This window comes from Paramormyrops kingsleyae, chromosome 9, assembly GCF_048594095.1.
Source record: "Paramormyrops kingsleyae isolate MSU_618 chromosome 9, PKINGS_0.4, whole genome shotgun sequence".
Lineage (NCBI taxonomy): Eukaryota > Metazoa > Chordata > Actinopteri > Osteoglossiformes > Mormyridae > Paramormyrops > Paramormyrops kingsleyae.
The window spans coordinates 31,711,128-31,736,478 of NC_132805.1; the positions used below are offsets into that span (position 1 = coordinate 31,711,128).

Below are 25,351 nucleotides of genomic sequence, written 5' to 3' on the forward strand. Positions count from 1 at the left end.
GGACAGAAACAGTTCATTCATTTCCAAAGGGGGAAGTCCAGATGCAGCCATCGTGGACTTGGCACCCCCCTTCGCATCGGATTAATTGCTCTTCTTTCCCCCACCGTCTCCGAAACTTTTCCCAAGCGCAATTACCGAGAAGTCCGGGATGGAAGTGCGGCCGGTATCGTATGCAAATGCGTGCGCTGACGTAGGCGATCATGTGGGTTTTGGCGTAGATCCCTCCGTGATCGGGAGAATTTTTTTCCCTGCTGTTGTCTTTGGGATTCGGGAGAATCTCCGGAATTGTTCGCTGCGCGTCGCTTTCACACCTGGACGGGAAACCGGTTCGGGATCTGCTCGCCATCGTCGCCGAACCGGGGAGCGCAGCAGGGCAGGTAAAGAATCCGCCGATTATTATTATTATTTTTCCGGCGTTTCCCGACTAGTGGATGAAATATGTGACAATAACAAGTCGGAAAGTTAAAGCCGTGCTGCCGGATGGCTTCCCCTCCCATCACCGCCGTGTGCGGGATTAATATTTTAACTTAGACCCCGAACTTTACTGGCCCCCCTCCCCTGTAATATTGTGGCACGGAGGCACCTGAATAGTTGCATGGTCGTTTAAATAACTTGCTCCCGCAGCTGAGAAGTTTGCCCGGATCGTTCCCGGGGTCCACATTCTTTTTTGCTGCCGAGAACATGTCTACTTTTGCCAGTGTCGGAATAAGCAGCAGAATATGGCCTCCAATTCAATTTCGACATGGCGTTACGTCGCCGCCCCCCCGGCCGGCCGCCCGCCCCGCTCTGCTCCGCACCGCACCGCACGAAGCGCATGTAGCACCGCCGCCGCGTCCGAACGGCGATCGTCACAAAGCCGCGGCCGATTCGCGCAGCACCGCCGCTTTGATTGTCGCCGCGGCTCCGTGCGTGATGCGGGCGGCGGTGACGCCTTCAGCGACCATACTGCATGGCGGCGGCGGCGGCCAGGCACTGCCTGCTGCGGCTATTGCAATAAAAATAGCGGGGCGAGAGGGGGGGGCGGGGTACACCGCATTAACGTGGTACGATCATTCACTTGCATGACAATCGCCTTGGATACCAGATGCAGAAAAGTCATCAGTGTGTTCATCCCCCTTTTTAAACCAACCACCCTTTTCCAGAACTCCAATACCTATCTGTAGATTTTATTCATCAACACTGAACAGGCAACTGTACCGGGCAAAATGCACTATCTAGGGGAAATCTCGCAATTGAGACAAACATCGAGCCGCTGAGTTTCTTCTCTCTTGACATACGCCCCCCTCCTTCCCCTTCCACGTTGTTTTTATTTCCTATCCGGACCAGGAAACAAAACTTGTTAATGCGGCTGCAGCCAAAGCGCCCCTTTCGCCTCCCGTGCATCTGAACTTGGCCGCAGGGAGTGAAGCTGTGATACTCGGTGAAAGTTTCACCTGAGTGATGTGCTTCAATCAGACTGGCTGCTGCTCACTAGGCTTTTACACGGATATATGTATAATTTTGTGTAAATCCAATTCCTGGGGAGTTCAGAGAGGCTGTGAGCAGGGCTTTTACTAAATAGATGTATCCCCTAAAATATATGTCCATGTCATGCTATGAGAATGATTCTTTTCTCTTCTTTACATATTAAGTGCACAATATTCCATGTAAAGCACTCCCACTTGTGTTTTTCTTACAGACAAGTGTCGATTTGTGTGCTCAAGAATGTATGATATTTACATAGGTACCTTTTATTATAGACACTAAATTATTTCACTGATTTGATTAAGAGAATGATGGTTTGTTAGGGCCTAAGCGTTCATCTATGGCTCAAGAGGTTGATTTGTTTTCGCAACGTTTGTCTTGTATTAGAATGGTGATCCGCCAGTGGTTTGGGGGGGTGGGGTTGTCAGTGAGGTTGTTAGAGGTCAGTATAATGCAAGTGTCAAAAGTTTACAACTAATAGCTGGTCGATAACCAAAACCCCCAGTGAGATGGGGTAAGGACCCTCATAATTGCATTCATTAAGCAGTTAAGGGGCGAGGTGAGGTGGGTGCGGGGGGGGGGGGGGGGGGGCGTGATGCCTGGGATGAAGTTAGCTGGTCGAACTGGGAGAGTCGCTTCGAAACCTTGGGAGAGCTTGTCGCACTTCATAACGCCGGAGCAACATTGCAGTTTTATTTCAAAAACAAATTTGATTTGTGTCGAGCTGCTGTCTCTCCCTGGACCCGATTGCCAGGGGAGTTTTGAGCTCTGGCACGAGCCTGGAATGGAAGTGCATTTATGATTATGGCGATGTGATTCTGCTAACGACAGGCTGCTCTTTGATCCTGCCCTAGTCTTCGTTTATACTGACTGATAAGACTTCTGTAAACAGATGAGAATACACAGTGACAAAACTGTTTATTTTGGACATCATCGATACGTTTTGTATCGTGAATAATACTAGACTTATTTTTTTCAGATCTTTTTCTCACTGCGGTAGCTGGTTTTCAGTGTATATAAAAGATGAGAGAGAATGGTTTTCATATCTTTGGACTTTCTTTGAATTAATGAACAGACTTAACTTTATATGCAAACAAAATACATGCAACATGCTGATATCTTTGCATCTGTGGTATTAAACCGGCCTGTGTCAGTCTCTAAGATTTAGTCCATTATCTGAAACTGCTTGTCCTGTATCGTGGTCACTCGGGGTCCGGAGCCTGTCCTGGAAGCTACAGGGGCGAGGCAAGTCTCTAAGATTAGTCTAGTTTTAACATTTTAGGTGGAGAAACTGATGGCCAGCTGGAGAAGGGCAGTGAACATCCTGTCCTGACTGAATCCAGCATTGCAGTGTAAAAGCACATGGTCTCTCTTCGCTCTCATTCTAGAAGCTTCTGGTCACTTGGTAAATGGGTGTTTAAGGTTTTCAGCCTGGGGATCGTAGGACGGTTGTAGCAGGTCTGCAGAGAAGGTTTACGAATAGAGAAAATGGTATTGAACCCACCCCCACATAGTAAAACATATTCGCATAGCTAGTTATGTGACCGCACTTTACTGGTAGGGAGTCCCCGCTTCTGGAGATTCCTGGCTTATGAAGTTCTGAGGACAGCCTTTGGTGTGATGCTCTTCTCGAGATCCTGCCTTTCCTATTACTTATATACTTAACTTTCAGTCAACCACTAGCAGGAAATGCTTCTCTGGTCTTGGGTGTGTGAAGGCCAGATACAGAAGAAGCACTTTCATTGTTTCAGTGTTCATTTCCTTCAGAAGAGGCTGTAAGGCCTGTGTTGTTCTTCTGCCGATTTAATTTCAGTAGAAACCGGCACGTAGTATTTTCTCTCTGGCTTAGCCTGGGTATAAAAGATCAGATTTTTTTTTCTTCTTACGGATACTGAACCTGACCTGCTTGAGAAGTGGTTTTGTCACAGCTCGTCGGCGGAGGCGCCCCGGAAAAGGTGACTCGGGACGTCGCCTCCTCCATTGCCGAGGGCAGCCATTTTGGAGGGCACACTCCCCTTGCCGCTCGGGCAGGCTGGCGCAGCCGCGGATCTTCGCGGTTGCTGCGGTGCGCGGAGTCACTCTGACGCTCATTGCCGGACACGGCTTGCAGGCTGGAGCGTGCCACGCTGGGGCTCCACGCTCCATGGCCGATTCACTTTCATTTTAATGGCCAAACGCTTGTAGGTTTGAGTACCAAGAGTGGCCTGCAGCTCTTACCTCTAGTATGGTGCTTAACTGAAGTGTCTTGGGTAAAATTCACAAATTCACACTGGATGCCTGACAGAGATATTTAATTCTAATCCATTCCTGCGTCTTTGATCCGCTCCAGTCTTGCATCCCATATGTAAAGTTATAATAATCCTCATCTGACTCGTGCAAACATTTATTTCTGAGACCGTTTACCTCCGACCGTGCGTGGTTACGGTCATCTTGTGTTCTTTGCTCATCGCAGGAAGGATTTTTAATCCACACCGCGGTAACCTCCGTGTTTTAAATATGTGAATTAAAGTTCTGCATTGGACCATTTGCAGAGGAAGAAGTGAGGATATATAACGACGCTTTTTACAAGGCTGCCGTGAGCTGTTAGCTGACGCTAACGTGGGCCATAAGTTGCCAGCTAACGCTAACGTGGGCCATTTTGGGCGGCGGTGCTGGAGGTCAGTAGGAGTGACTCATTCATGGGAAGCGGGGGCCTAAGAAAATGTCCCCCCTGCTTTTGAGAGATGGGCCTGTCCGGGCCCGGCGACGGCTTTGGGCCGGATGAGCGGCACGGCCGCAGCTGGCCCCTGTGCGGGGAGGGTCTGCCGTCCCCCGTCACGCGGGGTCTCTGCAGTGATTGTTACCGCCGCCCCCCGAAGTCCAGACAGAGCTGTGGCTGATTAAGCCGGCCCTGGCCGATGACGTCACCCCCGGGGGCTGAGCGGAGCTGAAGAGGCCCTGCTTTCTCTGTCGTTGGCGGCCATGACTTCATTCAGCAGTGGCTGCGGCTCGGCGCGAGAGACGTGCTGTTGTTAATCACCCGATTTTATTTTTATGTTAGCCATTTATATTTCAGTTATATATTGCAAATAAAGGCTCCAGATTTATTGTAGTCCCGTACTGAATAAGCAATTAGAGAAGTTGAATGGACGGATTGATTTAAGGTATAATTTATGTAATTTTTTTTTCTTACTTTCTGCTTGAAGTCTAATGCTTGGGAATTGAATTCCTGCGACTCCCTTTTATAGCGAATAAACAATATGACTGAAGCAGAGTTTTGCACGGTGACTCGCAATGTCGCCTTGATCGACTGACTAGTTATACCACCCCCCCCAAAAAAAATAAAATAAAATAGCGGTAACTCCTGGTTTCCGAGCACAGAGAACCCCCCTCCCCCACCCTACCCGAGAGAGAAGCAGCAGGAAGTACTTCAAAGCCACCTGACCCGGCGAGAGGCGGGGCTTGTCGCAGCGATGCATCGCATTTTGGACAGGACTCTAATTTGATTTCGGGGTGTTTATTTTTGTAACTAGCTGACGACGTGGTCGTCGTGTTTTTTTTTTTTTCTTTTCGCTTGTACATCTGGAGGTTGTTAATGTGCTACAGAACTTGAACTTGGCTATAAATCTTTTTTTTTTCCCCCCCCTTGAGTTTTCAAGCGAAACCCTTAGTCCATCACTTCATCCCCAAATGCTGCTCCTCATTCCCATAGCGACTTGCGCGTCTCCTCTGCTGTGAGTTCTCACCTGTTTGACATCTTCTCATTTCCATGACCGTGTGTCCAGTGTGGACGACAGTGGATTGGGTCATGGGACGGGAGAACGCCCTGGGATGTTAGGCGTCACAGGAAAACACGCTCACAGACAATATAGAAACACCATGTCACGCTGAGATAATGGAAGCTCCAGCGACAGAGCTGTGAAGCCATAGGGCAAACCACTGAACCCACAGCGTCCGCTGTGGGAGAATAAAAGGCCAAGCCTCTGCTGAATTCACCCGTCGGCGCTGCCAGCGGCCCTGTTGGCGCGTAATTGATGCCCCGGCGGAGCCGTCAACGAGCCGGCTGATGCCTCTTGATGTGACGCGGCTGAAAAGCGTGAGAGGCGTGTTTAAATAACCCCGAGACGTTGTGCGCGGCCTGAGGCGTGCGTGTCTCAGCAAGATGCAAACAGATGTCCGTCAAACGCCGCCGAACATTAATACCAGAGCTCCCGAGCGGGTACCAGTGACGTGATACAATATCACAGATGGTGTTTGTCATTAATCCACCACCCCGGTCCAGAAGGCTTCTAAAGCGCGTTTCTGTTTTTATTTACCGAAATACCACGCGGGGAACACTGACTGAAAACTTGCCATCGATTTTTACATTTTTTTTTTTTGTGGATCTTTTTCTTTGCAGGGGCTGGTGGAACCGGTACCGCAGCGCAGCTGGGCCAGAGTTTAAGGGGTGGAGGAGGGGCAGCCCTCATCCGCCAGCACCGACCCCCCTGCCCCCCTCTGCGGGGGGGGGGCTAAACAAGCCCGCTGGAATCACCCACGCCAGGAAGCGAGGATGGAGGTCACAGAGCGGTAAGCTGCCATTGCTCACTGGTCGTTACTAACTTCCGTAAATCCCAGGTACGACAGAAGGCAGCACCATTCAGGGCAGAAAAGGTGATGGGTGTTCTGGAAAAATCACAAATCTTAAATAAAAAAATTTTAAAAAGTTAAACGTAATTTAAAATGTCAGCTAAAAGTCGATCCCAATTCAACCCTCCCGGGAATACCCCTCCCCGAATGAGTGGGCGGGGGAGGGGTATCCTACTTCCAGGTCAGTGCCTGAAGCCAGTGGTGCTGGGAACCACCAAGAGAGAGGGTTTTCCCCAAACAGTTTGGAGAAATGCGATTGGCTCTGGAATTAGCCAATCGGGTCGCCTGGGTGGAGCTTCCATGAACTCTGATAATATGGAAGCTGTTTAAATGAATGATGTGTGTCCGTCTCTTTGTAATCAGCTGTGTGACGAAAAGCAAGGCTTCCCCAGTGTTTGCAGTGTTGGTTGAGAATGTTCTGGGTCATTACGGGCAGATACCCAAACCTCTTCTGTCTGAAGTGTCCATAATAGGATCATTATTTCCCTCATTAAACAGTGAACTTTGCATTTACCCAGACATAATTCTTGTCAAAATCACCTCATCTCAGTTTTAAAATCTTAATGAGACAACGTAGTATACACTCAGCTTCGCTTTATTAGGTAGTACCAGATAGGACACCCTTTTTGACTGCAGGAGCATTTCGAAGGTTGATGAGTTGTGCATTCAGAGATGATTTTATGAACATTCATAGATGATTTTATGAACACCGCGGCTGTACTGAGCCGCTATTTTTGCACTTGTGGCCTTTCTGTTATCCTTAACTAGTCTGGCTGTTCTGATCTGACCTCTCTCTCTCTCATTAAGGTGTTTTTTTTTCGTTCTGCTTACCCTGCACCCCCAGGAGGCTTGTTTCTGCGATGTTGGTACAGAAAATCATGTAACATTCACAATCATTAAATGCTGAAATGGGTACCTCTTAGCCCTCTTTTGTGGGCTGTACGTGGTCAGTTGCAGCTTGGAGGAGTAGGCTGTTTGGGTTAACGAGGACCCATTCACGGTGTATTTAAAAATGTATTTATTATTACTTAAATTTTATTGAACGTAATTATTGTTGTTTGACTGATACTGTGATCTTTGTGCGGATTGTGACTTTAGGGGCTGGAAGCACTTTTGTGAGGGTGGTGAAAGGTGTGTGTGGAGGGGGGGGACAACAACAGGCCTTCCACGCCCCCCCCCCCCCCCGAAGGTCAGCCCCTACGAATCCGTCCGCAGCGTTTCATAACTGTCTCTGGGACGGCAGCCACGGGAATTCTGGGCCTTGGGGATTCGGTTTCTGAGTCTGAAAGCCGCCACCCCCCTACCTCCCCCCCCCTCCCCAGACCCCACGTAGCGCAGTGCAGCATCGCAGATGGCTGTAGCAGGGACCTCTCGCTGGGTCTGCACTATTCCTGAGGAAGAGCCGGCTTTCTGTAACAAAATGGCCGACGCTGAACATGTTAGCCTCCTCACCATCCTCTCTGTCTCTCCCCCCCCCCCCTTTAAATGTCCTTCACTCCAAGGTTGCTCCATCATCAGCTGGACGGCTCTCCACATTACTGCAGTGTTTTTTTTTATTATTATTAAAATGGTGGGGGGGCGGGGGGGGGATGTTCATTTCGAATGAGGAAAAACCGGGTTGGTCTTTGCGGGTTTGCGGGCTTGAAGCCAAACTGTTTTGCAGCTTGGTTGCTCCTTGAAACGTCCGGGCCCAGAGGAGGTCGGAAACGGAGCAGAAGGATTGGTGGGAAGGTTATCCAGTCATGACTGTGTCTGTTTGACCAGCCCAGTGTTCCTGGCCATTTACCCGATAGCGCTGGCTAGCCCAGTACCATGCTGTTAAATCCTTACGACTGTTGTATTTTGCTAGCGGAGCTAGCTAGTGACTGAACAGGACATGGCGGGTATGCTGTTTGCTTGCTCCGGCATGAAGTTTTTGCTTGAGAGCACCTTGACTTTAAGAACTTCTATCCCCAGGTGCTGCGAGCAGAAATCCCCACAGTCTCGTAATTGTGCCAAACAGGGTTGGAGCAACATCCCGAGGATGTGTTTGACCCACCTGTAAAAATAGTTTCCATCTGTAAATAGCGGAGATGTATCTGTCCCCAAAAACGTATTGGCTCCTTCGGATGAGGCTGTTGGAACAACCCCCCCCCCCCCCCCAATTCTTCATAGAGTGAAACTCTCGATAACGACAGATGCCAACAGTGCTCGAACCAGAACAAACTCATTAATGAGCCCTGGTGTTCCGGTACTTCATTTAGTCCTCTTGTGCCAACAGTCCACCACCCGTCATCCATAACCGTGTGTCCAATGCAGTCACAGTGAGCCTGGAAGCGTTCCCCGGAAGCGCGGGGCTCGAAGCTCCATGTCAACGGTTTTTTTTTCCGAGAAATCAGAGTAGCCACTGGGGCCGGTTGCTGAGGTGGCCATCTTGTTTACAGCACTAAACGGCCAATGAGATGGGAAGTGTTTGGCATGTGGTTCTCTTCCAGTGTCAAGTAGGAGCTGTACAACTGAGATTCGAGTGACTGTCTTTCTTCTGTGCAGATCTGCTAAAGGTATTAAAGGTCTCTGATGAGATTTAAATTAATTCAGCATTAATTCCAAATTCAGGCATCCCGCTGAGAAGAGTGGTATTATTACTTGGTTCCCCGCTACCCTCCCCCCCCCCCCCAGAGCGCCTTGTAACCGCCGGGAGCAGATGTGGTGTCCGTTATGTGGTGCTTCAGCTTGCCTACCTGCTGTTAAGGTTTTATGTGATCCAATCAGCACTTTTAACGTGAAATGTCCAACTATCCATGTGCCCCCCCCCGTGAGCGTTGGCCTTGTGGCCAAGGTGGTCACTGATGCCACGGCAACACAACGCAGACTGTGATGTCACTCCGTCTCCGATGTAACACGCCCTTTCTATCTACTGTGTATCCACATTTACAGAGTTGTGTTTTGTTTGCCACCAAACCCCCCCCCCCGCAATCGATGTTCTGTCACCGTGTCAACAGGAATCATGTTTAACTGCCCTGCCACCTTCAACACGTCACTTTATGTTTGGGGCTCTCCGGTTTGATCCCACGCCGCCTGGTCGCGTGCGTGTGGGGCGTCCCTCCCTCCGCCTCTGGTCTGGATGTTCTGCTTCAGCGTTCCATGATAGACGGGAAGCTGCTCGCTCGGCCATTGTTACAGCTACATCTCTTGATCTGTGTGCAAGACTTTCGGTCGGTAGCTGAAGTATGTTTTTAATAGCCGTTGGGAGTATAAAGACAGTATTCGTGATTATTTTAGGACGTTTTTTTATATTTGTGTAATCCATCTTCCAGGCACTTATCCCGGTTAGAGGATTTAATCATTAATTTTAAATTTTCATTGATATAACGTTTTATTTTCAACAATTCAGTTTAGTGTGTCTAATGTAAATGAAAGTCTTAACTCTTAGGCACATTATCTTAAATGTGTTTTACTGCAGTGCTTGCAACCAGGATAAATGATTAATATACACACAGAATGCTCTCGCGGAAATAGATGTTAGATTAAATGTCCATCTCAAGTGAGTGAATATGACCATTTATAGCCCTTCCCACCATTCTGTTCAAAAACTGAAATTCCCCCCCCCCCCCCCTTAGGAAATATTCCCTGACGGTTACAAAAAAACTCCCCTTAAAGGTGGCCGGCAGATGGGCGAGGTCGTTTCGTTACTCGTTCTGTGGCGTCAACCGAACGTATGGAGTCCCAGAAATGACGTCTGAGCAGATGAGCCCTTCGGCATGGTGGACTCGCTGCCGCCGGGGCTCGGACGTGCTCAGCCGGGGGCGGGCGCCGGTCTCCTTGGACGCGGAGGGGAGGACGTCAAGGGAGACGCTGCGTCATGCATGTTTCATCAGGCCCTCGTCGTCATGGAGCCGGCTGCCCATGCCTAACAGACCCACCGGCTCTGCTGCAAGAGCGTCTGGGACCATGGCCCCTCCTCCCTCCCCCTCTCCACCCCCCCAGAAACCCCTCTGCTCCCTCCGCTAGCGGCGTCTCGCTCTAATTAATACCTGTGAGGAAATCGTTAATATTCGGCGGCGGAGGTAACACAAGGGCATCGCGCTGTCTGTTGTTGCCATGGCTACCGCATAGAAATCGGGCTCCTCTTAATTTTTAATGAGGACCCGCAGTGCTCCTTAAGTTGGAATTTGGGAAATGTTTGAAGAAAGAGCTGGGATTTTGAAGTAGCCGTGAGTCTGTGTGTCCTGCTTGCTTGGCCTATGCTCCCTCCATTGGTATTTTGACGCCTCACATTTATCAGCAAATAAATGGCACGTATTGATTTTACAGCATGTTAATCTGACGTTGCTGAATGTGTGTTTTTTTTGTGTACCTCCTTTGGGGAAGCACTGCTTTCACACATTTCCAGGGCTGGGGGCTTGATTCGCGTTTGTAGTGTACTGTCTTCTCCTTGGGCTGTGCAAATTTCCCCAAAGTGCTCCGATTTCTTCCCGCAATCCATGGACGTGCAGTTAGACTATTTTGTAATTCGGAATTCTGTGGACAATGGATGCTTTTTGGGTGGGTGCGGTTTTTAATGCAACGCGCTCCGCAACTGGGCTAAGTAAACAGACATAATGTTATTCCCGTAACAAAAAATAATATGCAAATGAAAGGGGGAAAAAAAACCTGCAGCAGACACACAGACCATGAAATCCTGATATGGTCTATGTCCAGCATCAGTCTGTGTCAGCTGGTAGCCCACTGGGTTTCAAGCCTGAGATCATCACCGTCTGCAGATGTGTTTCAGTCAGCCCCGGCTGCTCTGCGACCGTCTGCCCGTGCAGTTCTGGGGCATGGCTCCTTCTGTTGGATGGGCCTGTGAGGTGTCCCACTATCTGCCTCCCTTCTGGGACACACGAGCCTGTTTCCTGCCTGACAGAACCCACATGCTTGTGCAGAGATGTCACATCCAAGTCGCAGGGCCTGGTATGGGTCGTTATGTTGCTGATGACTGAACATTATTTTGCTCTGTTGCCGATCAATATAGAATCATAATAATAAAGATTTGCAATGTTATCGTCTTGAATTTGATTAATTTCTTTCAAGGTCATTAGAAGTCTGGGAGCTGTTTCTCTAGTAGGAATATCACCTAATTAACATATTTTAATATGATTTTTCCCCTTATTTCCATAAATCATTTTTTTCCCACGACTTTCACATTATTCCCTGAAGCAGTAATACAAAATGTTCAGTGTTTTGTGTGGGTCGTTGAGCTACATTAACGCTAGAAACGGATGATGTTTGTCAATCTTTAACTGTGGTATTTCATAACTGAAAGGTTATTTTTCACAGTTTCCCATAAACACTAGTGTTTAATGGTCTCGTGCTTGAAAACAGCCTTGCAAAATCACATCCATTTAAATGCACGTTTTAGTTACTGCAGGACTATTTATATAGATGGAAAACAGATATTTATGTCAATATATCTACTTATGGAAAATAAACTTGTAAAGCGAATAAGGCCTTAAAAGATATGCGAGTCAAAAAATATCTGCCAGATCACACTTAAAATGTCCATTATTTGCGTTGCTTAAAGCTGTACTTATTTTGAATTTCCTGCTTGTCTAGGTCAGAATGTCTTTGATGAAGTCTCATGAAGTCTTTAACTGGAGCTGACATTCAGAGTCAGCAGAAAAGTTTGGGAAGTGAAGGCTAAAGGGCAGACCCCTCCTCAAACGCAGAGACATCTCGTCCGCACAGTCCAGGTTCTTCGCGAGGTCGTGCCGGATCAGAGCTATGGCAAGTCGAAGGAAGTCATCCATTCCTTGCATGATCCGAGCCAGCGAGCTGCCAGAGCAGGACATCCCAGAAGACGTGGAAGCACCGGTTGACGGCGCCGTCGAGAATGGGTCTTCACGCAGTCTGTCCGGCTGGACCTCGGAAAAAGACACCGTGAGTTCAGGAGGCAAGGGAAAGGAGGAGACGGAGCAGGGACAGTCGAACGGAGAGGCACAACCCCAGAGGAAGCCTCAGGGAGGTTACGAGTGCAAGTACTGCACCTTTTCCACGCAGAACCTGAACGAATTCAAAGAGCATGTGGATTCCAACCATCCAAATGTCATTCTCAACCCCCTATACCTTTGTGCTGTTTGCAACTTCAACACAAAGAAGTTTGACAGTCTGACAGAACACAATGAGAAATGCCACCCCGGTGAGAGCAACTTCAAGTTCAAGCGCCTCAAACTCAACAGCCAGACAATCTTAGAGCAGACGATAGAAGGCGTGAACAGTGCCGTGGTCTATGACACATCCATCTCCCAAGGTAGCGAGGACAACGTTTCCTCCAGTAGATCAGCTTGCGGGAGGAACGTTAAACCAAAACCGGAGGGTAAACGGATTTTCCGTAAGTGGGATGAGAAGGAGAACCCTCTGGATGGCCTTACACTAGACCTCCCAAAAAAACAAATTGCGGCCCTAAATGTCAACGGGACAGTTATCATCCCAGAAGCTGCTCTTAAAGAAGGGATCTCACACATTATGCCTTCCCTGCAACGCCCACCCAACTTCAACTCGGTACCAAAAATCGCCGTCCCTCTGAATACCACCAAATACAATCCCTCGCTGGACGGAAACATGACTCTCATCAGCTCCTTTAACAAGTTCCCCTACCCAACCCAGGCTGAGCTCTCCTGGCTGACTGCAGCCTCTAGGCACCCGGAGGAACAAATCAAGGTGTGGTTCACCACCCAGCGGCTAAAGCAAGGCATCAGCTGGTCTCCGGAGGAGGTGGAGGAGGCGCGCAAGAAAATGTTCAATGGAACCATCCAGCCAGTACAGCAGACATTTACTGTTCTGCCTGCTTCTCTGACGCAGCCAACCAAAGCCACACAGTCATTGATTCAGACTGTTCCCTGTCAGCTCCTTGGACAGTCCAGCTTGGTGTTGACGCCTGTCGCTAATGGGTCAACCGTAACCTGTGCTCCAATTGCTCTTACAGTAGCCAATCAAGTAGTACAGGCTCTCAAGAGGCCTTTGCCCGCCCCTGTGGTGGCCCCTGAGGCAAAAAGGCCAACCATTATCCAATCAGTCCAAACCCCCCAGAAACCTGCCTCTCCCACTGCCAGTGTCTGTCTGGATCAAAAGAAAACTAGAGATCAGATTGCAGTGCTGAAGGCGAGCTACGCCCAGAGCCAATTTCCAGACGATAATGAGGTGTACCGTCTCATAGAATCCACTGGTCTTTCCCGAGGCGAGATCAAAAAGTGGTTTAGCGACCAGCGCTCTCGTAACAATAAAGGTGTGCTGCACTTAAATAGCGATCCATCGCCAAAAGACACTCAGCAAAAGACAGTTCCCACCCAGTTTCCTCTGTTGGAGAGGCTGAAGGGCAAAACTTCTGAACAATTGAAAATGCTTGAGGAAAGTTTTCAGAAAAGCAGCCTCCCAACCGAGGCTGAAGTTGACCAGCTGGTGACAGGCACCCGGCTCTCCAAGAAGGAAATCGACAGCTGGTTTTCAGAGCGGCGTGCATTGAGGGACAACATGGAGCAAGCTCTGTTAAACTCCATGGGTTCAAAGAAGGTAGATATGGAGGAGCAGAAGCAGCAACAGCAGCAGCATCGAGGAACACTCAACGGCATGCATGAACAGGAAGGTCACCTAAGGTCATCTCCCATCACCATTGTCTCAAGTGGTCCTTCCCCTATTAACAGCAAAGCCCTGGGTCTTCTCCAGGATGTTTTCAAGCAAACCCAGTGGCCATCACCCGAGGAATACAATCAGCTGGAGGCCCAAACGGGTCTGTCTCGCACCGAAATAGTGTGCTGGTTCAAGGACAGCCGGCTGGCCCTGAAGAGTGCAAATCCAGAGCGGATGGATCAATTCCAGAAGCCAGGAGGCCAGGGACAGAATGAGCAGGGTTCACCATCAAGTGCCCAGGGCCTCGCCCAGCAGCAGTCCCAGGAGGCGAAGACACTGAGAGGAGATGATGTCAAGAGGCCCGAGCAGTCAAAGCTCAGCAGCCAGGAGATCGTAGACTGGTTTGCCAGTAAGCTGGGCCAGAACATGTCTGATCTCAACAAGAATGGTAGAGAGGATCAGGAGGGCTGGGTTACAGTGACCATGGGGGTGGGTAATGAGAGCACAGACTTGAAGGAAAAGGCTCTGGCATCAGAATCTGACGTGGTAATAGCGGACAACTCTGGAAGGGTGACTGGATAATGCATGTAAGGTAAGCTCTTTGGATTGTATATGGAAAGGATCATTCAAATTTGCAAATTGTTAGTGGAAAAAATACAATACACAAATTGAAATTCTGCAAGTGTTGTACACGTTTGTACACAGATGTGTCAGTTTTGGCAAGATTTGGCGCCTCTAGAAAACAAACCAAGGCAAATATTGATTGTTGCTAAGCTGTCTTGGTTGGGATGCTGTGGGATATCCATTGCTATGGCAGCAATCCCCACTTGAAATTCACCTTGCTGGTACTCTCTCTGCACTGACCTCCCAAGCTGTCCCAGTTACCTGACAGACGAACGTGCAGGCAAAAGCATTCGACGAAAACGAAAGATCTGGAAATATACACAAGTCGGTTGAGTGCAGCTCTGGTATTTCTGGAATATTCATGTGAAATATTCTTTTTATTTGTTTTTTTCCCCAGGTCAAGATGGTGGCAGGCCATAACTTATGTGGAGGATAGGAGAAAAGAAGGGGACACAATTGTTTTGATTTTATTATTATTTCCGTATTTGAACCCAATGATTTCACAAGGGGTGCTGTGAAGTCAAAGGCACAAGCAACTGTGAATGCACCTGAAGCACTGAGCAGTTGGTGACCTTCGAGTGCCAAAGTTGGACTAATGCATTACTACACTTTAAAAAAAAAAAAATCAAAACAAAAAAGGGCCCTTGTATATATTTTTTTCTGTATCAAGACAAGTTTGTACAACGGGGGGCGGGGGGGTGGATTTTGTTACATTTGTAATAGCAGTGACATGTCCCTTTGAGTCCTGTTTAATCTTTACAGCTGAATTTTTCTGCATTTTGTAACTAAAAGAATGAACCACTACATCTGTTGGCAAGACTACAGGTACACAAACCAGGTTGCGTGTTGCGTTCACTGAAGAAGGATTCTCTCTGAAGTGTGGACTTGTATAAGCGAGGTAGAAAAAAAAAAAAACATTCATGTGAAGGTGACTTCTGTTTTTCTTCTGGCTGGTTAAGCAACGGCTGTCTATAATGCCCTGAAAACACAGGTCACCACTGACCTGCGCTGGAAAGAAAACGAGAACCGTGAAACGGGGAAATATTCATACACTAACCAACGCTGGTGAGCAGCGGATGCCTTTTTCAGTTCTCTGAAGGTTTTGTTTAGGTTGTTATTGTTTTTTTGATAGTCGTTTTGTCTCTCGAGTTAAAGACACATCAGTACCAGTAACTATACCTGTTGGCTTTCTAAGTATGCAGATTCAAGGCCCTTTTCTCGCCTCCAGGAGGTCGTCTTGCTTTCAGACAGCTCTCTGTGTCCGACCGCTGCTCTAGTGTCATGTTCAGACTCGCGTCAAGAATAGTGTACGATCCTGCCTGCGTTTTTTTTTCCTTTTTTAACAAGATGCCGTCTGCTGTAACCCAATAAAACAACCCCCTATTTGAATATAGTCTTCTGGGGTCCTTTGAGTGTTGGTATGCCAGCCCACTCGGACAAACCGCTGGGTTTTCCTGGTCTGTTCTGGTCTGTATTCTTGGTTGTGGTCCAAATCTGCCTAACCTTTTGGAGGTAACATTGTCTGTTAGCATAAGTGTTGCAATGAGCGGATATAAATCAACCAACCATGTGCAAATCTCGCTATTTGGCTAAGAGTTGGCTATTAATTCGAGGAATTGGTTAATTATGCCAAACCCATTGTTGACATAGTCATGCAATGCCTAGCAGCAAGCAGTGGCAGCATATTGGATAGTCATATAGAAGCTTCAGTTCAGGTTCAGTTTTCATAGTGACTTTCGACGTGACATGGTGCCGTCATTCCAACAAGTCAGATCACCAAATTCCTACTCTGCTAGCACTGCCCTTAGAGCCCCAAGTGAAGGTATTGTACATTGTACATGTTTTGAGGCATGTTGGGAGGCCACAGAAATTCACAGAAAGGTCAGTACCCAACCTGAATCACAGAAAATCCCACCAGTAATGTCCCAGAAGAGTAGAGGCTGTTACATCAAGCAAAAAGAAACTGACTTCATGTTAATACTCTTGGTTTTGGACTGAGAAGCTGGTGTCTGCATACCTTTGGCCATATTATGTATCTAATATATTATCCAGCCTCCTGTACATTAAATGAATGAGATTGAGATGCACGGAACGCTCCACTGATGCAGTTTATGCATAAGGGAAACTTTGCACACACACACTGCGTATTAAAAATGCTTAAAATCATTATGCGTAAATCTGGCATGCCGATGAGAATAGTAGCATAGTCGCTCCTTGACTTACGATGGGGTTACTTTCCAATGAACCCATCGTAAGTGGAAATATGTCGAATATGATATGAAAAATAACTGTCACTGAATGAGCAAATAAATAATTATTGAAACTAACTAAATACCAGTAAATGAAAAATAAATACGAGTAAATTAATCTATTCAAGTTTATTTGGTTAAATATTGGGGGGAAAGAAAAAAAAAGCCATTTTTAAGCACTGTATGAGATGCTGACTCTCGTGATCATTGAAGATACTGGAAGCATGGCTGGTGGATGCTGTCATCGTCCAGCACCAGTAGAAAGCATCGTACGGCATATGGATAAGCCCGGGAACAGATCAAAATTCAAAGTTGACTACCGAATGTGCATCGTTACTGCATCATGAACTTGAAATATTGCAAGTCGAACCACCATAGAGCGAGGAGCTTTTTTTAAAGTCGTCTTTCGTTTAATCTCCTTGTACAAAGGAATTTTAAAGGCGACACCATCATTCTTTTTGTAGCTAGTGTCCAAGTGGAAACTATACACAGCTACTTGATTAAAAGCATAATAATAACCCCAGTTAATACCAAAATGTTTGTACTGGAAGCATTTTTCATGAAGAAGGTGGATGAATATCATTATTTTACACAGACATAACTGTAAGCAAATGCTTTGCATTTCAATTTCAAGTTGTAGTTCCAAGCAGAGGTGGAGATTTCAGGTCCAGAGAGTACAAATCCAGACCAAGGTTTTGTTTCAACGAAGCAGTTGAGTATAAAGAGTCACAGTCACAGAATACTCAACTGGTTGGTTGAAACAAAACCTTGGTCTGGATTTGTACTCCCTGGACCTGAAATCTCAACCTCTGGCACCAATTCATTTCAGCTGCTCTCTCTGACAAGGCTTCAGAACAAATGAATGAAGCTGTACTTGCCCATCTCTACTAATGCATTGGATTGTGTTTTTTCACACCCCATCTTACTGTCATTTTTTATGACACGCACACCCATATAAAGGTGACAGCATGGCTTGGGGTCTGAGCACGGGGTGAGGGGGCCACCAGCACCGGGGGCTACCCTGCTGAGACAGGACTTTCACCCAAAGTAGATGCGACAGGGAGGCCTTCTGCGTTAAATAGTCATGGTAGTACGGTGTGTACTTTGGTGCTAATCGCAGAAGCTGCCGCCAATGTGCTTCTTATAACTGACACAGGAGATGAGGAAAACACCAGTAAGTGTTAACAAGGGTTTTATCAACCAGCCTAAATATCACCTGTCCAGATGGATATATACCTACATCTGGCCCGAGGGCTAGCTGGTAGTGAGGAACCCCGAATATGAACGTTGGTCCAGGTCCCCTTCAGCCACAGCGTCCTTTACCCAGCTGCATGGGAGAAGAAACACTATCAGTGTCTTTGAACAAAAGCAGCTGCCGCGTGATAGGAGGGAAGGGCTTAGTATGTTCTGTGCAAAACCGAATGCTTCTGAAAGGAAAACTGATCCACTCAAATACGGGAAAGTCTAATTAGGAAATGATGTTAGGTCGGGGATTAATTCAAATGAGTGCATTTACAATCACAGTAATAAGACAGAACCAGACGGAAATCATGGGAAATGCTGGACAATATGATTAAGACAAGGAACGTGAAGATGATTCCAGTGAGAAGCACATCTTTTAGACCTGAAATGCCGGACCATACAGAAATGGTTCCGACCCGGAGGAGAAGGCCTCCCACATCATACTGAAGCAGCCACTGATCCAGAGAGGTCCAATGTGCTGTCCAGGTTTCGTGAATAAATATGTTATTCATAACCTCATGTCTTCAGTTTATTTTTGCTGGAATTATATACGCAAAAATAACTTGCCGTATCATCTGCTGCCATATGACTTCAAAATAATTGCAGTCCTTAAATTAGTAATAATTTTAAATATACAATCATAAAACTCATAGGGGTCAGAAGGTTAAAAAAAGAGACTCTATCTTGGCGTTTGAGAGTTTGTCTTAGCATAAAACCTTCGGAAATTTACAGAGAGAAAGGTGCATTTCTCATTTACAGTATGCTTCACATTATTTAAAAAGTACAGCGAGGTGTGGGGGGGGGGGGGGGGCATATGTCCAATTTTAGAAAATTACTCCTGTAATTTAAAAATAGCTAAGCGGAAGAGATTTTAAAAAATTCCACCTTGGTGTGACCTCACCGGCGCTGGGTATGGGACCGTCCAATGGCGGCAAGGCCCTGCCGCAGTTGCCAGGCAGCTGCCCGCCGGTGCCCACGTCCCCTTGGCGCTGCCCCGTGTGCCTGACCTGCGTCTCCATGCCAGATGTGCTGCGGCGTCACTTTGCGGAAAGTCGCCGGCACATTCCGCACCGAGTCCCTCTGAGAGAATTCCAGGGCGGGGGGGGGGGGTCCCAAAGGTCACAGCACTCCAAACGTCACGTGACTTCCTCTCCTACCCCCGTCCCAGCGTGTCGGACCGCAAACGGTGAATGCTTCCTGCCTCGGATTAGCCGGCAGGATCTGCGTGTCGCCAGGCTGCGGACGTGCTTTGCGGCGTCAGATTTTAAGGTTGAGACGGTGTGGAGCGGAACACACACAGCATTAGATCCTTGTAGAACAGGAACTTAGACGTGTGTCTGGGGTTCAAATAAAAGAGCACCGAAAAGGCCTTTGCAGTTTTTAACATTATAACGTAACACACCATAGTTTAAAGGAAGGTTGTAAAGTAACATAACAGAAACCAAAAAAAGATCCATTATGAGTAACAAAGCTGGTGGGGGTTTAAATTAGAAAGGAGAGAAATGAGGTTCCGGAACCCATGGTGGTTTGAAGTGGCCTGTCAGTCACTGACTGTGTAACCCAATGGGAACCAATAAACTCAGTAACTGACAGCTCACAGTAGCTGCAGCTACTATGGGTTTAATTGCTAATTTGTTCCATTTCCAATCCCTGAATTACAGAGAGGAAAAAAGCAGATGCTGAACTGATTAAATGGAATTATTTTTTTGTGCAATTATCTTGGGTTGATACAATTTGTGCCCACCACCCCCCTCCCCCCATTTACAACAGGACTACAGATGGTCCACCCTGGGCCCAGTCAGGCTGGGGGGAGTTTTTATTGAATTTATTGTGGGTTTCACTGGGGCGTCAGTGCTGCATGTTAAAAACGTTAAGGTACCACTGAAGGCCCATGTCAGTGTATCACCCAAGACATGTAAACAGATAAATGTAGAGTTATAAACCATGAGAGGTTTTCAAAAGTTTCTAAAGTCTTGGACATATGTATACAATAAGGACCCGGATAGATAACATTGCCTCATTCTTTATCCTTAGAAGCTTATAGCACCAGATCTTGAACTTGGTTTTAGACAAGAGAGACACAATTAGCTCTTAATTCTGCTGGCACCACTCAGAGAGACAGACAGTCAGCCAGCTACCAGAAACAGAGAGTGTCTATGATTACCATTTCTGCAAGGAGCTACAATTAACCCAGACTTAACCCTCAACCAAAACCTGTGTTTTGAAGCAAGGTCATAAAGGCAAGACACAGCCATATAACTGCCCTCTTCGTGTTGTTTTCTTTAGGGGAGTCTGTGTGGAGACGAGGGTCACACAGAAGATGTTACAAATGGCCGAAATGAAGGACTGTCTGGAAGAGCTGTGCTATATTATTAATGACGGCCAGCTGGCCCCCGAAAGAAGAGACTCTGAACCTGCACTCGTTATCTCGCCGAATTAGCCGCAGACGCCTTTACCCGGTGCATTGGCCAAACCGGGAGGTGGGTCATAAGCAGATGTAAAGTTGAGAAACGGTGGGGGGGGGGGGGGGCGTCCAGTATAGTGCTTACAGTCTGGTTACCTACACAGAGGAGCAGGTCTCACTCAAAGATTCACCCGCCTCAGATGTTTCAAAAACGAAGTAAATAAAGGGCAAGTACAGGCAGAATATCGTGGCTAGCTGGCTGGTTAGCAGAACAAACTCCTTCCGCATCTCCTAATTAATGAATGCTTTCATTTACAATTGAGTGTGATCACAGTTTGTGGCCAACAGGGGGCCCCATGCAAAAGGAAACCTCTGATGTTTACAAGCCTAGTGTTTGAACTTGTGTATGATGCCTTTTATCGTTGGTGGTGGTGGTGGTGGTGGTGGGGGGGGGGGGGGAGGTTGGGTAATGCCAAACATTTCAGCGATGGTTCCTGCGCAAGTCACATTCAAACAGGAGTGTCGCAATTAAAATATTTACACCCAAAACAGGAGTGCGTGCTCTGGCAGTGGTTCGAGTGACCTACATACGCCATCCCGCTGTTCAAGCAGACCACACCATACCAGGGAAGTGGTCATTATTTAATGGGACTCTTTTTATCTGGCTCAGTTTGGCCACATTCGACAGCCGTGTGACACAGCTGCACTGCACCGTGATTCACACGTCTCTGAGGACCTGAGGTCATGTATAGATTAGAAGCTCTGATGGAAGGGCGGCTGGGTGGGGAGGGGGGGCTCAATATGGCAGGACAGACACAGGCGTAATGGAGAACGAGCAGCTGCTGTGTCACTCCGGCGATACCAACCTCCGCAAAACACCCGCTGCATGAGGGCCACCTCACACGGGGGGGCGGATCATCGTGGGATATGCATCCTCAAAAACCAAGAGGAGATTTACTCCCCTTCCAGGGTGTCGTAGAGTCCGGCAGAGAATCCACACTCTGGGAAAACTGAATTCCAGAGTGAGAGCGCAGTTGTGCCCAGTCACCAGAAGCAACAGATGTGGTTTGACTGCACGGCCATGCTGCCTGGCCATTATGGTGCCTGCCGTCTAAGGTGGCAGATGAGGAATGTAACGGCATCACCTTTTGACGGACTCCGATCTCTAGTGCTTATGTAAAACACCCAAAGCTCCAGTTATGGGATATAAATTGGCTACCTCTTCGCGCAGCTTTGGAGGAGAGTGTCAGCTGGACCTAGCAGCAAACCAGTGTGAAGTGGACACGCTCTCCGCGGATCGGAAAACCCGTGCCTCCTGCCCGGCCGGCACTCAGCAGGCAAACGCCGTGCCGTTTTGACAGACGCGCTGATGCTCGTCAGGAGATACGGGTCATCGCGTTACAACCTATTATGGAAGCGGTCAAACCGAGTGTCGCCCGGCAACAGCAAATAGGCACGGCTCTTCCATTCTCTGCACCAGGGTCTGTCACCACGAGTGTGACAGGATGGGTTCAGCCTCACTCCAGCATTGTCTTCTTTCCAGCTCTCAAGGTCCCCCTAACTCCCTGAGTACCTAATAACTGTCACTTTACATCCTGCTGAATGGCACGTATACCTATGGCCACCTGTAGGCCGCATGAAGCACAGTGCAGAAACAGGAGAACAAAGGGATGTGATGCAGCATCAGTGCAAATACTTAATTCCTTCCATCCATCCATCTAATTTCTATACATGCTTTTCATACAGAATTGCAGGGGGTCTGGAGTCTATCCTGGAAGCCATGGACACAAGGTGTGGAATACCTACTGCAGGGCACACAGACCATTCACATACATGTACACGTTCCATTTATTTCAAATTGTTCTAATTTTTTTTTTTTCCATCTTTGAACTAAAGTTAATCTGCAGTTTTAGAAAACAGTCAGTTATGTTCATATTAAACGTCAAGGGGACAAAAAATGGGAGAGATGGGACAGGATTACAGGGGGCTTTATAAAGGTTATACTCATCTACTATTTCTCATTTTGTTTAGGTGTTTGTATCTATAGGAGCTGTCACATGTGCTGACATCACAGCTCAGTTAGTCTGTGATTGGATGATATAGATCATGTGACAGAAGCTCTGAGCTCTGGGCCCGTGATACAAGAACACAGCAGGTGGCCTCAGAGGGCTGTGGCAGTAAAGGGTGAAGTACCGCGTTTTATTTGTTCCTTCGGCAAGGGGGCCGCTCTGTGGCACCCCCCAGCACCATCACCACACAAAAAGAGGTGGGTCGAGACCATGGAAACAGCCTGTCAGGTTTCTGCTAACCACCCTAATTAGAAGACGACGTGTCTGGCATGAGGCAGCTGCGCGAGGACCGTCAGGAAAACGGTGCTGACGAGATCATGGTCATTAGACATCATCCCATCAGGAAGCGAGCCCACGGCGATCTCCCGGCGCGCGACTGCGACAAAGAGCGGCTACCACAGGCCCCAGCCAGACAGGAAGCTGAGTGCCGCCAGGGACTGCCCGCCCCCTTTGGCTCCCAGCCAGAAACAGCTCGCCATCACATGTTAAATGCACTCAGATTTGGGTTTGGGGGGGGAGGTAAAACTGCACAGGATCCCTCCCCAGTCAAACAACATCAGAAAGAGCAGAGTTAAGCGTGTCTGGACTCACTGGTGGCCCGGCCTGTCTTACAGCTTAACTGTTTAACTCTTATTGCTTGGCTGGAAATCTCCTACCTGCTGTTTTTTGTGTAAATCACTGTCCCAGCGACTGCAGATTACCTTCCATAAGGTTTTAGGGTATCGCCAACGTCACACCTAGAATGGATGGATGTCTGGCCTCCATCTGGCTGCTTTGGGTTTATTTTACTTAAACAATTATGGTCAAAATGATAAATACAATAAAATGCAGACCCCCCCCCCCCCTCTAATTACAGTACTACAATATTTAAGCACATTTTCAGCACAAATATTTTTTTAAATCTATAAAATAAAGTCTACATGAAACAAAGACATGCCAAATCTTCTTTCTTCAGGCCTTCAGCATGTTATCAGTTAGCACTGGCTATTAATGTGCATTCTGTTTATAGCCCTTACATGGATTCTGGGATTTCCTGTCAGCATTAATTCACCTGCGACTGGCAGACGTAGTGTATCATGCGCCATGTGACTGTAAGGTAAACATTATGTTGAAAATAGTAATGCGTGAAAATTCAACGGCTGCAAAAAGCACCAGTGAAGTTAGTTTTAGTAGCTCCACCTTGTGGCAGGTCGCACAAATACACGTTAAAAGCATACAGTTCTATTTGGCTTTTGTAGTCTTCAGCTGGATGTGCAGTACTGAATTGAGGCTGTGAAGGAAAAAGTAGATATTCTGATTCACAACATTGTTATTCATATATAGCAGTTTGCCCAGCTTCACTGGCAGCAGTACTGGAGACTGACCTACGGGTGGCGCTCACCAGGGACCTTCCACAAGTTCCACATTACCCAGTGGGGGCCAGGCCATCCACATAACCCAGCCGGGCTCAGCTGATCATCTCTGGGGTTAATGTCCAGCAGTGGAAACCTAGCTGATACCACCAGGAGGCAGTGTTGGAAACTTCTGGTAGATCAGACACTGCTGCAAATGAAGCTGTTACAGAAGTCAGAGACCTCCATAGCAGTGTCAAGTTTGACAGTATATTTTGATTTAGTTTTAGTCTTACGACAGAAATGCAACTTGGTTTTAGACATGTTTTAGTCAACAAGAATTACTGGACAGTCGACTAAATCTACAGTACATGCAATCAATGACACTAGCAGGTTTAGTCATAGTCTAATACATTTTCACTTATTTTTCTGCGTACACATACTGTACACACACACACACACATTCATCTACCTCTACCCACGCTAGATTTCTGAAGGAAATCTCTGTAATGCTATTTTTATGGCATAGCATTAAGTTAAACATGCTGTTCCCCCTGCTATTTCCACTCCGCATGGCTTGTTTTCTTTCATATTAAATGTGAAATTTATTAAATTATGTTGGAATATTTTTTCCAACCTAAAGCCAACTGTGGCACATACAGACTTGGGGGGGGGGTATCTAATTTTTCATACCATCCAGAGATTACATGTATGAATGGTGTTTATTGTATTTTCAAAAGCACTGCTATTCTTATTTTTAAATCTTGCCAATAAAATTCACCGAGCTGGAAAGGAGGACCCAAGACAAAATACTCCCAAGTCTGGCAGAGATATAATGGCACAAGAGTTTACAGACAGACATTATAGCCAGAACTGTATTTTTCTACACGCTTGAAGCCAATTAAATAAACACTATCCAATCATGAGCAATTACAATCAACACTAACTAAAGATGCTACTTCTGATTGGATCAGTTTCAAATTTGTCTCTTCCTGACATTTTCATTTAGTCTTTAATTTGCTGATGATACAACGGAAAGACTATGGGGGTGAAATCTGTCCAAAAGTATTTAAAGTAATGGATGTTGCTGGAGTGACACAGGTGACTCTTCCCTGTTGAGCAGGCTTGGACTGGCCATCTGGCATGGCAGGTTTCGTCCATCTGGGCTTATGGGTTTGTAGGCCAGCAAAATGTATTAATGGGAAACCCCCCCACCCAATCAGCAAAATTCATTATGGGGGACCTAAACGTCCAGCCTTGATGTTGAGTGGAAGGGAGCTGATGACTCTTTCCCGTTTATTGCACATTCTGCTTCTATGCCAAACTTCCATGCCGAATTTGCACGATGCTTCCCCACCAATCATGTGGTTCATTGTCTTTCTTCTATCTATGTGTTAACATCCATGTCAACGTCCATGCCACCGTGATCCTCACCAGGAACAGCAGGGAGAAGATGTGATTAGATGATGTGGAGTGACAGAGCAAGAAACAGGAAACTCATGTAGATTTGCTCTTCTATTAGCTAGCTGAATGGAACAGGATCATACCAGCAACTATTACCAAATCACAATGGGGAACAAACAAGATACCAATTCATCACAGGACACACACTTAATGTCATACATTACAGAAAATTTAGAGACGCCAAACTAAGGACCCATGGAGAACACGCAATCTCTATAAAATCAGGTGAGAGATTTAAATCCCCGACCCTGGGGTGTGAGGGGGCCAATTTAGCGTGAATAATTTATTTAAATATTGTACTGTTTTTCCTTG

The 25,351-nt window shown here is 47.1% G+C and overlaps 1 protein-coding gene across 2 annotated transcripts; it reads left to right on the forward strand.

Moving 5' to 3' along the window:
- The first annotated feature begins 206 nt into the window (after positions 1-206).
- Positions 207-15,669, forward strand: LOC111845282 (zinc fingers and homeoboxes protein 2). Of its 2 annotated transcripts, none has more exons than XM_023814624.2 (4): positions 207-377; positions 5,843-6,012; positions 11,647-14,248; positions 14,678-15,669. In XM_023814624.2, the coding sequence occupies exon 3, from the start codon at positions 11,815-11,817 to the stop codon at positions 14,236-14,238; it is 2,424 nt and encodes an 807-aa protein (XP_023670392.2). In that variant the 5' UTR covers positions 207-377; positions 5,843-6,012; positions 11,647-11,814; the 3' UTR covers positions 14,239-14,248; positions 14,678-15,669. The 2 variants fall into 2 exon arrangements, with proteins under 2 accessions (XP_023670392.2, XP_023670398.2); XM_023814630.2 differs by having other exon boundaries at positions 11,652-14,248.
- Positions 15,670-25,351: the final 9,682 nt, after the last annotated feature.

Bases quoted from the DNA above. Each gene is read 5' to 3' on its own strand.
- LOC111845282 (XM_023814624.2), top strand. From the start codon at position 11,815: ATGGCAAGTCGAAGGAAGTCATCCATTCCTTGCATGATCCGAGCCAGC.